The sequence below is a fragment of the Elaeis guineensis genome, chromosome 1, assembly GCF_000442705.2.
Source record: "Elaeis guineensis isolate ETL-2024a chromosome 1, EG11, whole genome shotgun sequence".
In the NCBI taxonomy this organism is placed as follows: domain Eukaryota; kingdom Viridiplantae; phylum Streptophyta; class Magnoliopsida; order Arecales; family Arecaceae; genus Elaeis; species Elaeis guineensis.
The window spans coordinates 154346362-154360454 of NC_025993.2; the positions used below are offsets into that span (position 1 = coordinate 154346362).

A 14093-nucleotide genomic window follows, 5' to 3' on the forward strand; every position below is an offset into this window, starting at 1 on the left:
TTAAAAAAAAATTGAAATAAAAAATCTAAATTAATTTTTTTAATGAATTACAAATTCAAATCTTTATATTTTAAAATTCAATCAAAATTTAAATTTTTTATTTATTCACTAATTTCAAATTTTAAAAAAAAAAAATTTCCATTTTCTCACGATTTTTTCTTTTATTTTTGGGTGGGAAAATTGGAAAACGCCATTTTGAAAACCATTTAAAATGGCGTTTTTAAAAGCGCCATTTGGAATGACGTTTTTAAAAGCGCCATTCCAAATGGCGTTTCTTCCTTTTTTTTTTTTTTTTTTTTTTGGGACGATACCACCGTAGAAATGGGGGGGTGACGTGGCAGGGGAAAAAACGCCATTCAAAATGACATTTTTCCCTCTCACATCAGTTTGGTAAATAAGTTTGGTTTGAATATATTTTGGTAAAAAAAATTTTTTTTCGTATTATTTGGGAAAAGAACTCATCCCGCCGCCCACTGAAATGACCGAATCGTAGGACTTGCTCGCCGTTTGGTCCAACTACCCGGGGCAACATCGGCAAATCCTCCCTCGAATAAATCGGAGGCAAGCCTCCGTCTTTTGTCTCCCTCCTCTTGCGCCTACCAGCCCGTCTTCTTCTCCCTCCGTCGCCGCCGCAGCCTCGCCCTCTCCGTCGGTCGGTCACCCATCTTCCATGGCGTCTGCTTCGACCGCTAACCGATGGCTGAGGCCCGAAGTGAGCTTCCTCATCCTCCTCTCCTTTCCTTTGTGTCCCCTCTTCTTTATTTCTCTTTTCTTCTCTTTCCTTTTTTTTTCTCTTTTCTTTTTATTTCTCTTTTCTATTCACCTTCTACCTTTCAGTAATTTAGTGTGCTTGAGTTGTTGATCTGGATCCAAATCTTCGTCGACTGCCTTCTTCTCTTCCCAGAGACTCTGCTTTAAAATTGATTGTTTTTTTGGGTCCTGTGTGTAGGTGTATCCGCTGTTTGCAGCGGTTGGGGTAGCGGTGGGAATTTGTGGTTTCCAGCTGGTCCGCAACATTTGCATCAACCCTGAAGTCAGGCAAGTTATTAATTGTTTTATTAATTTATCGACATTTGCTATCTCAACTAACTTAAATTGGCAAATAAGATTGGTTCAAACTTATGAGCTCTTTACCACCTTTAAGATCGATGATGCTTCTTTTTTTTTTTTAAGCGTTAGGAATGGATTTTTTTTTTATATATGGCAAAATTATCGGATGGTATAATACTGGTTTTATGGTGTTTGTTTGCTTGTGGTTGTTGGGCTGTTATGGTTTTTGCTTAAATCGTTGAAAGAATTCCAGAACAACTTTTATGTCTGTCTTCTTGGAGATAAACTGATGGAACCATCTAGATTGCTGATTGATGAGGATGTTTCACAGCTCTGAATCTGTTGGGTTGGGATGGGATCCAAAGGATTTCTTGATCTAGAATGCAAAATATCTAAGATAAAAAGATTTTTTGTATTTTGGCAAAAGCACAAAAACTTATGTCTTGTTATTTTATTCGTACGCTTGCTGCCTGGATTAGAAGTTCATGGCACTATGCAAATTGTTCAACTTATAAGAAAAAAATATATAAAAAAAGGCTTTGTTTGGCCAGAGGGCAATAGAATCACGCCCTTTTTTGTGGTTGATTGTTTAACGCTGCCTTTGTTTAATATGTGGGAGGAACTTGGCCGACCAACAAAGTCATACTCTGAAACCTTGCATGCCAACAAAAAGACATACTCTGGGATCTTTGTTGTGCTTTTGGCTTTCATAGAAACAGAAATTGATTAAAATGAGAACAGAATTTAGATAGTAAATGACCATCTTATCTAATATTTATAGAAGGTTTTTGATTGGTCTTATCACCAGTATACATTTTATCAAAATATGTTTCCTGCATTTTTAAAGAAACCAGTGCTTGGGATTTGAGAAATGGTTTTAGATAAAACCACTATCTTGCAGAACTTATTAATCAAAACATGACCTCTCAATTCTCTACCAGAGTATTGAATTGCAAGAAACCCAAAACACATGTTTCAACAAACCACCAAGGGAGCATCCATTAGACTAGGTTTTGGAAACATCTCTTATTTCTATTTCTCTACTCTTCTTTTTTCCTTTAACAAAAGGAAAATCAGCACATCTTCATCAATCTAAACCTCCAGACCAAGATTCTATCAATCTACCTCTGTCAATTTCTTTGTGTAAGATCCTGTTCCCTTTAGTAGTCTCTGAGATCATAAATGGTGCCCTACCTGTCTGCTTTCCTTTATCATGTTGATGATAAGATGCTTAAGACACTTTTTCTTTTTTATAGTTCTCTATTGGTTGCCTGCTAACAATGGAATGGAATGGCACTACATTTGCAGTCTATTATGTCACTGAATATGCAAAATCCAATTTGTAGGATGTATATATCCTTGATGTGATAAGCTTATTCATTTTATACTTTCTAAAGTTTGTTTTTAGGTGCTAGGGACTTTTTGAGAACTATGGAAGTTTGCCCAATGTGATAGGTTGATTGTTTGGTTATATTTTAAAAGACTAGTGTTATATCTTGAATTTGTATGGGAGATGTAGGTAGTGTCTTGGTGCTTTGTGGGTCTATTAATTTGAAGTGTGGCTTTTCTAGCTTAGCTCTCTTATATAAGAGATCTTATGCTTGATTTATGGTTACTAAACTTGTTTGCAAGGTTGACTGGAACAGTCCTTGGGTGTGAAAATTATGTTAAGGGCAAACTCTAATTTGACAACTTGGTCATGCTTGAATCTCATTGAGAAAGGTTTAGAAGCAAGTAGGCCTACAACCAAGTAAAACCAAGGCAAGCATGATTCAACTCAACCTAATTTTCTTTTGGGTCATGATTTTAGACCCAGATTCAACCCATTGACTAATTGGGTTGGTCTATGAATTTTTTTTAGAGACTCATAGGGTCAATGTCAAGCAGAAGACAAATCCAACCCAATGCATTAGAGTTGGGCTGGTTTGGATTTAGTTTGAGGCCCCGTGCATGATAGGAAAAAGCACATCATACATTATTGTTTAATTCGAAAAATTAATAAAGGCATGAATAATAAGTAGAGAGAATTAGAAAAAGGTGGCAATGTGGTTTCTACTAATATCTTCGAGGGGCACAAGGTTCAGCCAATTGAACCTTCAACTTGTGAATAAAATAGCCTTAGTACCCAATGTACAAAGTTAAATATGGCAATGGGTGAATAATAGAGGGTTTATGGATTCTAAAATCAGGTTTTGGGTTGAGTCGAGCTCAGATTAGGTTGGTTTGGGTCCTCTAATACCTAATTAGACTTGATCCGTACACAGGCTGGATGGGTCTGACTTAGGTTGGAAATCTTATGATCTAAACCAAACCAAATTTTTCAAACAAGCCATCTTCCTGACCAGGATTTAGACCAAAGGTCTAAAGAATAACACTAAGCATAGCCTAACCGGATTGTGCCCTTGTTGAGTCACGTATTGACCTAACACATTTGCAACCATGGAAACAAGAATCAAATGCTCCAGGCAACTCCACAGCAAGGCTTCCCAAGTCTAACAAAATTCATAAATAGACATTGAAATGACCTACACACAAGCAAAAATCCTCTACATAGGATGACTTTGATTTTGGCTCCGACTAGATCAATCTTATGAAGCCCTTATCTACCATTCAGGAATATTCCGGACCATCCTTGGGGAGTGAATTCTGATCCCATAAGCAAAAAAGGCCAAAAATATTCGTAGATGTTTGGAATTGAAAATCCTCTCATTCTTTCTTCCTTAAAAAAATAATTTTAAAAAAAATCAGAAACCCTATCATCATCGCTGAAATTTTGACAGTTTGGTGGGCTGGCTGGTTGGCCGAAAGGTGAATAGCTAGATGAAGCTTGAAATTGGAGTGGAGAGTGGCTAATAGTTGGAAGTCACGGTAGAGTGAGATGGTGGAGAGGAGGAGGGGTGCAGAGGGGGATGGGAGAAGAAGGGAGGGGAAGAACATGACATGGATGTAAATCTGCTATCAAAACATTTTTATTTTTAGGTGCATTTCTATAGAAATGGTAGGCATTTCTACTTCATATTCTAAATTTTACAGGTACACCATGTTTTCCTCTTCTCTTCTATGCTTCTGGCATGCTGTAGCCTATACTACGCATTCTACGGCCACTATAAAAACAGAATAGCTTGACTCCCTTGACATCTTTTTTTGTGAAAGCTCTTTCAAGTAAAGCAGATCAACTTTTCATATGCTTATCATGGTCATTGTGATTTGTAGATGATCAAATCTATGTTGCTTTGCAAATATATATGAAACATCCTTGTAAATGTCTCTATATGCTTAGAATTTGGTCTTATTTCATATCTTTGATTACTTTTTGGGGTCATAGATGAGGATCAAGATTGGTGTTGGTATTAGCTTATGGATTGGTGCTAACAATTTAATATCTCATACTAAGGTATTACATCCTGACAAGATGAGGGGCATCCCGGCTGTCTCGTTTCGTTCCTGTGAAAAAACAAAACTCGAGACGGGATTGGGACTTCGAAACCTATCCACACAAGGAAAGAAGAAAGAGGAAAAAACGAAAGGAAAAAAATATGAAAAAAAGGGGAAAAAATGAAAGGAAAGAAGAAGAAAACAAAAAAAAAAAAGAAAGGAAGGGAGAAAAAAAGAAAGAAAAGAAAGAAATGTAGAAGAAAATAAAGAAAAGAAAGGAAAAAAGCAAGAAAAGAAAAAAAGGAAAGAGATGGAGGATACCTATTGAGATGCATGATCAGGATTGCTACTGAGATGGGATGGGACTGCAGAGTGTTCCATCGAAACACTTTCGTCCCATGACATTTAAAACCGACCACCAGCAGGGCTTGAACCCTTGTTGGGGTGCAATCAGTTGAGGTAAGGTTGGTCCCTATGTAATATTTCAAACCTCATCTCTTTAGAAGTGTACCACCTCGTACGCATTAAAGGAACATTAAAGCCAAAATAAAAAGGGTTTAATCCACTATCAAAAATTAAATGAGTAATCTGCATCCCAACTAATATCCACATGCATTTTGTGTGCGTGTGTGTGTGTGAGAGTGAGAGAGAGAGAGAGAGAGAGAGAGTGATCATAATGAATATTAATTACATTACATGTAACTTCAACAACCATGCAGTGGGATTATCAAAACCCACTGCTCTGCGCATTGTGTATGCTAAATGAGCGTCCCTCCTGTTATATTATAGCTCCCATAATAGGAAATCTTTAGGTATTTTTGAATGCTTTCTTACTTAAGAAGGAGCCATTTTCATTGTGATGGTGCTGGTTGTGAAAATTAGGTCAGCTTGCCTGCCGCTAAGCCTATCACAAGCAACATCATTGCTTGATCAGTGGGGAGGAGCATCTCAAAGTATGGGGCAAAGGATCAAGCACTTTGACTTCCCTTTTGTTTAGTTCTACATTCTTATAGTGAAATAACAAATTGAGTTCGTATGGACATTCTGCACACAGCTATTGAAATAGCTGGTCCAGCTACAGTTTCTAATACTCTGTAGCATTGTAAGGGCTGGAAGGCAACAAGGGGGGAGGAGGGAGGCCAACATCTCTGGTGCCTTTTCATAAAGCTTTGGTCATCGGGATGGAGACAAATACGACATAGCATTCGAAACCCTCCTTTTTCAATCAAGATGTTAGGTTTTGGCTTTCACCTCTAGGAAACCATCAAAGCTTGGCATATGTTTACAGATGTGCATCTTAAAGGGAAAAGAAATCCAGGCTCTTAGAATTAGATTGGTTCTTACTTAGTGCCAACTGCCAACAATTGCATTGTACTTCCATAGAATGTTCGAGATGTTTATTAAGGTGTTGGGTGTTTTTTCTTGAAACAAGCATGGAATTGCATTTCCTCATGTAAATGCCCAATGTATTGATTGTGAATTCTTTCGATGAAGTTATTTGTAGGGGTCAGAACAAGCGGACATGCATGTCTATTTATGAGCTCTCACAAATCAACACTACATTAACAAATTTCAGAGAAATAAATCTGGATTTCGGTCAAAATTTCAGTCCAGCAAGAAAAGCACAAGATTCGAAGGCTTAGGATACACACTCTGGAGTCACTATTTAGTGTTATTTTCATTTCCTTTCCATCTTGAGGTATAAGAGATATCCTTATCATTGGGAACAGTACATCTCCTCTTTCTTTCCTGCAAGGGAACTTGCAGTTTAATGTTGGTGATAAATAAATGTAACTTTGTCACATTGTCATATCATCTAGCTTATCTAGGTTCTTGTTCAGTCTGAGATGTGATGCATTTAGTAAAATTCATTTCTTGTCGCATCCAGTCTCCAACCAGTCATGAATTAGTAATCATTCATGCTTCTCTGGTTGACTTCTACAGGGTCAGTAAGGAAGGCAGGGCTGCAGGCGTGCTGGAAAACTATGCTGAGGGAGAAAAGTATGCAGAGCATGGTCTCAGGAAATTCCTTCGCACAAGGGCCCCTGAAATCATGCCATCTATTAATAGATTCTTTGCCAATCCGAAATAAAGCATGTGCATCTGAGCTACCTGAATTTTCATGAACCTCCTCTTTCTGTTCTACTTGCTGAATTGGTGAAGAACTTTATATAGCTTTGAGATTGTCATGCAATTGACTGTTGTTTCACTTTAAATGTGCACTTGCCTCAGTAACATGTACCTCAAGGAGATTTATGACCATCACTATGTCTGTTGTTTGTTTCTTTGGTTGCTTAAAGAAAGGATTAATCTGTCACTCTTGCAACCTTCTGATTTTGCCCTGTTCTATGAAGCTATCAGCCATGCTGGCTCTTTTATGCCTTCTAGAACAAGTATCTGTTTTGGGAAACCACTGGATCATAATTTGCTGGACCTATGGAGCCTAGTTATGGTGCCCGACATACTTCTGAACTGACTGTAGATGAAAACTCTTGTGACATTTAGCTATTCTGCTAAATGGAATTACGTGGTATCTCCAAAAACAGAGATACACTGGTTGGGCATCAAAACAAGGCCATAGGCAATATCTCTAAAGAGTTCTTAAAATTAAGATCCAATGTTTCAAACTTTTGGAGATTTTCATGGTTACAACTCATTGATCTTTCCTACAGTAGCCTCTGTACTAACTGGACTTCTAAATGATCCGAGATAACTTGGCATACTAGGCACCTGACCATGGCTTGTGTTTGCACCCGAATCATTTCATTGGCCTTGCTTAGCTATTTCATGAATTCCAATCCATGAGTCCATTATTTCATCTAGATAAGATATGAATTTTACTCATGTGGAGAACTTCAGATTTGAAATCAAAAGCATTTTATAAATCTCACAGAGCTTACTTGAAAACCATTGTATTATATAAGGATTGTTCAGCTGTCAAAAGTTTTTCCACTGGGGGTTTTTAAAAATTCTAAAATAAATAAATTCCGTTAAAGCATTTTGGCTTTTTCATAAAGGTTGTTTTGGAAAATTTGGCTGGGCACAAAACCTGAAAACTAAATTTTATGAAAAGCGTCTCCCTCAATTTTCACATAATTCATTTTGCATTGGACGAGGCTTGATGACTGTAAAAATCGTAAACAACAAAAAGGACCATAGGAGGGTTCCATATCCACATTACTCTTTGTTTTTTTACTTATTTTTGAAAAGAAGACACTTAAAGAAGAATCACACTGCAATCTGCAAAAGAAAGAAACAAAAAAAATGGTGCATTCTTTTAGTGATAAATATTAGCAAGAGACAATTCTAGAGTACTCCAAGAGAAAGATAATACCTAAAGGAATATAAGTAAAGCACTTAATTATAATTAGTGACCATCGGGTGTTCAGTTCAACCAGCCATGAAACTTTAGTCTCCTGATGCAAGTCTTGTTTACCAATACAGACTTTCCAACATGCATATAGCTGATGCTTCAATCATATGGAAACCAGAACTCATATACTGAAAAAAGTCTGGTAGTTATTCAAATGCAAGAATTAAGATGTTTGATTAAGTTACAAGAGCAGACTGACATAATCCAGAAGTAGAACAACCAAAATGAACTGTAAATAAATTGTAGTGAGCATTCTGGTTTCCTGTATCGAGAGAATACTATGAAACCCAAAGCCATCTACCCACAACTTGTATTCATGAAACAAAAATCATTGTACAGGTTAATGGGTTATGTAAGCATGAACATTAACAGCAGGAGTCAGCAATGTGTTACAAAAGTTGATTAATGACTGACTTGCGTGGCTGTTGGAAGTTGCTGCTACCTTGAGCTACTTCTACATACCATGACTTCCATGCCTCCACGTAATGTACAAAAAGTTCACTCAGTGCTGCAGAAAAAGAAGCATGTGACAAATGGTTAGACCAATGCAATCCCCAAATTGAAAGTTTCTACAATTCTAAATCTAGAACATTGCAATTGCAATAAGAAATGATAAATAGTCTGAATAAGTGGATTATAGGTCTCACCCTCACCCTATGTTGAGCACTCATCTAAATGAATATCAAGAGCATTATTTGACCATTCTGTTCTTTATATTTGCCATGAAAAGTTCATGCTGTGTTTTTCTTTTCATATTTAGGTTTTCTTCCTGTTAGCCCATGATAAAGGAAAGACCTCATAGCTAATCTAAACAAGCAGACTGTTTGAAAAGCAAGTAAAGGGGGATTGTCCTTGTACAACGAGTTGAAAACCTGATGCTCCAAAAAGATGGATAAAAGTGGGTTTTTCTGTTTCATCCTTAAGAACTCTAGGGGAAAGAAGTTCAAGCCATCAGTTCAGTTTTCTGATCAATCGGCACTAAATCATACCTGTTAACCCTCCAAGGAAAAGAGGCAAACATCAAACAAATCAGATTTATTCATTCACCTTAAGAAGCACTATCAACAATTGCATTTGCACTAATATCTTTCGACTAAACAATAAAGGAATTAAATCTCCTTGAATTAGTGGGTGTAACTGAGTTTATAAACACACAATACAGGTTAACATATATTCAAAAAGATAGAATCATAAGTGCGGTATATTAAATAAAATAACATTATAATTATGAATAGACTTCTGACAAGTTGCAAGGTGTTACAGCCTGGTGGACATAGACCATGTGTAACTAGGAGAAATGTTATTGAGACCAGAATCAGATTACTGTCAAGAGTAGCATAACAATGAAAGGTCTCATCGAAGACAGCTCGTTAATATTAGCCTATACGCATCTGTGATGACGGTAGTCCAATCTCATCATTTTTTCGCCCTGAAAAAATCCTAAGACTAAGTTTTTGTTTGGAGAAAAGCTCTGTGGAGCATGGCAAATTTGAGCTTGTCTGCAACAATCAATACCCACTCAGGACATGAAGATGATCGAGTTTCTGGGAAGAAAAATGTTACAAACATCAAGCACATGAAAACAGATATGCAAATATATACATTTGCACTCTATTTCATAGATGTTAACAAGAAAACTGGGGCAACTAAGAAAATTTTTCTAAAGTTCCTGGAACCAAGAATATAGTTTGGAGAGTGAAAATTTATAATTTCCAGAAGAGCGCTAAGTTCCACTCCAAAGTGGAGAGCTTTAAGGAATAGACAGAATGAGGACATCTGGACACAAAAATTGATGCATAGAACAACTGAATTGAGATGAAGAACACAGAGAAACAACAGCAGTTTTCATTTCATTATGTAGCCAAGCTAATAAGCACAAACGCCATAAACAAAAGAATAATTCCTAGACCTCTTCTCTGGAAGAACAAGCAAGATATAAACTTCTAACAAGGAAACTTAATATTATTTATAGAAAGTAAGAAAATGTAATTGGAAAACTGTAGCAGAACAAGATTGAGAATTCAGAGCGGACAAGAGAAGGGAGAAAAGTCAACATAAATCATTGAGGAATTATTGAGCAAACCTTGGTTGTGATATTGTGGTCTGAAGGAAGAGGCCAGGCTTTCCCAGTCCTGAACTTTGTTCCCACCTTTCTCCTCAACATCACCATTTCTTTTGGTCACTCCAGCTGGCCGGAAAGGCCCAAAAACATAACTGCCCTTGGAACTCTGTAATTGCTTCTGTGCTGTCAGATTGCATTCCTTCAAATCATCACTTCTCAAGCATGCTTTACTGGGCTTCTTATCAACAGGGTTATTCAACTTGCTCCTCTTATGGTCCACATTTGTAATGTCATTCCCAAAAGCTCTCTTGTTCCACTGCTTTGTAGCTGGGGGTATGGCAACCGTGACACCAGTATCTGCCTTTGGTTTCCCCTTGGTTCCCAACCATCGGAATGCTGGCTTCCTTGTCTCCAATTGCTGTGTCTATGAGCCCAATTTAACAAAAGGAAAAATATGTAAGATTTATTTCACCTGATCTTACTTAGTGTGGCTGTTTATGGTACCTTTTCAATGAGATTCATGGAAGAAAGCACATTTGCGATGTCATACAGACGCCGGACTTTAGCTGCATTGTTATCTTAAGATGAGACGATCAGTCATTGGAGTTAGAAGAGCAGGAAATTAAAGAAGGAATAAAAAGTAAAAGCCAGACGAGAAAGGTTTACTACTTCTCATCTGAGATGAGTCATGGCCGTCACCAAGCAGCAGCCTTGCAGCTTCGTCAAGCGAGACCGTGTCTGCCTGTTAATGGAATGGGCTATTAGTCAATTGCCGAGATTAAAAATCAACAAGGCACAATGGCATTCCAAGAGTTCTATAAATACGTGGAATAGAGGTGGTGGTGGACTAACATCTGTGGTTAGGAAGAGCTTGACAAAATTCTGGGTGAGTAGGCCCAGCGATTTCTCCCTTCTATTGTCCGTGACTGGCATTCACGTAAGATCCGAAGCAGAACAAGATTGTCAGATCTCAGAGACAATTCAAGGACGCAGTCTTTATAAATAAAATTATAGGATCGGAGTACTATTAAAGGAATCATACCAGATCTGGCCTTGCAAGCAACGGTGCACAGAGACGAAGCAGCACCGATAGCAGCTGGGCTCGGTTTGTAGTCACCAAAATTTCCATTCTGATCCGATAATTTGCCTTCGTCTTCATCCTCCAAAACCTTCCTTTCCCCAAGGACAAGAGAATAAATAGAAATAAATCGATGAGAATCGTGAGGATCACCAGAAACCATTCAACGATCGTTGATGTCATGGACTACCAACAAAAGAAAAGAACAGTTGACCTACTTTTACACATTGGCCATCAGTGCCAGATATTTCCTTTAATGCCTCCTCCTAATACAGATCAAGAAGAAAAACTCAAATTTTTGGGCAAATATAGTTCAAGAATTTGGCAACAGCTTCAACTAATTTAAAAGAATGGGTAGATTATAGGGGCTTAGACGAGAAAACCTTGAGTTCATCCAAGGCCTTGGGGATCCCTGAAAATCCTATCCAAGAATACCGATTCTTGGCCTTCCTCGCAAGAACCTAATGGATCGAAAGCAGTTCTTTTACTAAATCCCAGCAAGAAAACCAAAAAATATGGGATCAAGATGTCTTCTTTTTTCAAAGAAAACAAGAAAGAAATCCAGATCTCACCCCCACACTCTCCAATACATTGACGATATCGTAGATCCGTCTCCTCTCAACACCCAGCCGCCTTGCCGCATCATCCAGACCCACCGACTCCACATCATCCCGATCATACAAGCTCACGAAACTACAAGAACCCACCCACGAGAATTCAGGAAACCTTTTTTTAAAAAAATTAAAAAAAAAAAAAAGAAAAAAGAGAAGCAGAATCATGGGAAAGAATTTCTAAGCCAAGATTACTTGGAGCACAAAAGGCCTAAAGACTTCTGCTTCCTGCTATAAGTGTGATGCCTGCATCCCGACTCCAAGAAGGGTGAAGGAAGGGAAGCCATCCCTTTTTTGTTTCTTTCTTTCTTTCTTTTTGCTTCTGAGAAGGAAGAAAAAAAGGAGGATCGAAAAGATTTGAGATCAGGAAGGAGCGAGAGGAATAGGATCCGATCTGAGGTTTCGATCTATAAATCGAGGAGGAGGGGGAGGGAATAACGACCGTTAAAATGCTAGGGCTTTGGCGGGTTGGGCGATTTGGAATTTTTTCAAAACAATTCCTCTCCGCTCTGGGCTGAGGCGCTCGGCTCGCTGGGTGGGGGCCCCGCACGGGGACGCCGCGGGGATTCAAATTTTCCGCATCCACGCGCGCCAATAATTCTTTCCGGACGTTAATAATCCTGCTTCTTTCAAACAATTTCGAGCGGTGACTGCATTGTGTGTCGAGGATAAGGGGATGTGGTTAGGGGTGTAATGGTCGATTCAGAAATTGGAAACGGCAAGGTTTTCAGGGAATGCACGTGGTCTACCGGATTGCCGCGGCACGTGATTGGCTCCGCTGCCCGCGTTAATTTTTTCCCATGTAGGATATTCAATCTAGTCCGTCCGATCAGGTAGAATAGACTCAGGGATAAAGCTGCATTTAATTCTAGATATCAGGTAATAGATATACGGCGATGAATAAATATGTTAGGGGTTTACTTTATCAATTCACCGGTCCCTTGTAGCAATCAAAATCTGATGCAATTTTTCAGTGCGACAAGGATATTGCAGTGTAACCGCTTGTAGATGTTCTATTGGAGGTAAGTAAGATCCTATTTAGCTAAATTTTTTAAATGTTTAGAAAATATTTTTTAGTCTTTCAAAAATATTTTTGGATAGTACAATAATGTTTGTCAAAAAAATTGAAAATCTATTTTAATTCTAACGAAAAGTTAAAAAATTTATTTAAAAAAAAATTATTTTAAAATTTTTCTTAAAAATATTTTCTCGCTAATATTGGAAAGTTGTTTTGATTTAAATAATTTTTTTTAACAACCAAAATTCCCACCAACAAATTTCATAAAGACATCTTATATCATATCATATTATATTATTATACTATAAATATAACATAATAAAATAATAAATTGATATTATGATATATTATAAATATATAACATAATCTATTATGATATTATTATATTATAGAAATATAATTTAATATAATAATATTTAATAATAATATAATATCATTATATTGTAATAATATAATATAATATGTTATACACTAATTTATTATTAGATTAGATTATAATCCATTATATTATATTACATTATATATTACATCATAATTATAATAATATTACATTAAGTATAATATTATATTATAATATTAGATAATAAAATAATATGTTAAAATATAATAATATTTATGTTATAAACATATAATATAATCTATTATTATATTATTATATTATAATGATATAATATATTATAATCTATTATTAGATTAGATTATAACTAATATATTATATTACATTATAAATTATATTATAATTATAATGATATTATATTACAATATTATGTTATATTATATGATAATAATATTATATAATATAATAATATTTTAATATATAATAATATATAATATTATATTTATTGGGTATAAAATAACCCCAGCCGAAATTCATAAGGGGCCAACTCTCCTAGGACTCTTCCGGCTTCCGACCTTGTGCGGCGTCTTTCTGAACTCCTCCGACCGTCCGAGCTTCTACAGTACCATCCGGACTCCTCCAGCAGTCGACCTTCCACGGTGTCCTTCAGATTCTTCCAACGGACGAATTTCTATCATACCCTCCAGACTTCTCCCATAATGAGCTCATTCAGTCATCTATTGGACTGCTCCAAATGCTCTCTGGGCTTCACTATCAGCCGATTTTCTACAGTGTCGACCGCCTTCCAAATTTCATCCGGACTTCTACAGTTAGTGAATTCCGTCTAAACTTCTATTGCAAGCGGACTCCATCCGAGCTTCTACAGTAAGCGGCCTCCTTCTGAACTCCTACAAGAACCGAATTATGTCCAAACTTCTACAACAGAATTGGATTCCAAACGAACTTCTACAACGGACGGGCTCCACCTCAGTTACAACTGAGTAATGCTGGATGCCAAGGAAGGAGTTTGAATCTTCCATGGTCTCCACTATTACGACCTCCTAGTGATCAGCCCATGTGGTGGTGGTCATGGACTACAAGACAGGAAAGAAGCCACTGCATGGTCCTCGTTGGGATATATCGACTGAGCCCCATACGCCGACTTATCCTCGGACCGGTCCGATCGACG

At 37.2% G+C, this 14093-nt stretch overlaps 2 protein-coding genes across 5 annotated transcripts; one reads left to right on the forward strand and one right to left on the reverse strand.

The window, feature by feature from the left end:
* The first annotated feature begins 525 nt into the window (after positions 1-525).
* On the forward strand, positions 526-6742 carry LOC105039118 (uncharacterized). The gene is made up of 3 exons (XM_010915123.3): positions 526-712; positions 950-1038; positions 6370-6742. Exons 1-3 carry the CDS (start codon positions 671-673, stop codon positions 6515-6517), a joined length of 279 nt encoding a protein of 92 aa, XP_010913425.1. The 5' UTR covers positions 526-670; the 3' UTR covers positions 6518-6742.
* A 1185-nt stretch (positions 6743-7927) lies between these two features.
* On the reverse strand, positions 7928-12443 carry LOC105039119 (E2F transcription factor-like E2FF). Of its 4 annotated transcripts, none has more exons than XM_019848090.3 (10): positions 11745-12443; positions 11511-11631; positions 11322-11399; positions 11157-11204; positions 10903-11029; positions 10686-10786; positions 10530-10602; positions 10365-10426; positions 9882-10284; positions 7928-8306 (listed from the first exon to the last, which is right to left on the reverse strand). In XM_019848090.3, exons 1-10 carry the CDS (start codon positions 11834-11836, stop codon positions 8188-8190), a joined length of 1224 nt encoding a protein of 407 aa, XP_019703649.1. In that variant the 5' UTR covers positions 11837-12443; the 3' UTR covers positions 7928-8187. The 4 variants fall into 4 exon arrangements, with proteins under 4 accessions (XP_019703649.1, XP_019703648.1, XP_010913427.1 ...); XM_019848089.3 differs by having other exon boundaries at positions 10365-10438; positions 11745-12417; XM_010915125.4 differs by having other exon boundaries at positions 10713-10786; positions 11745-12414.
* Positions 12444-14093: the final 1650 nt, after the last annotated feature.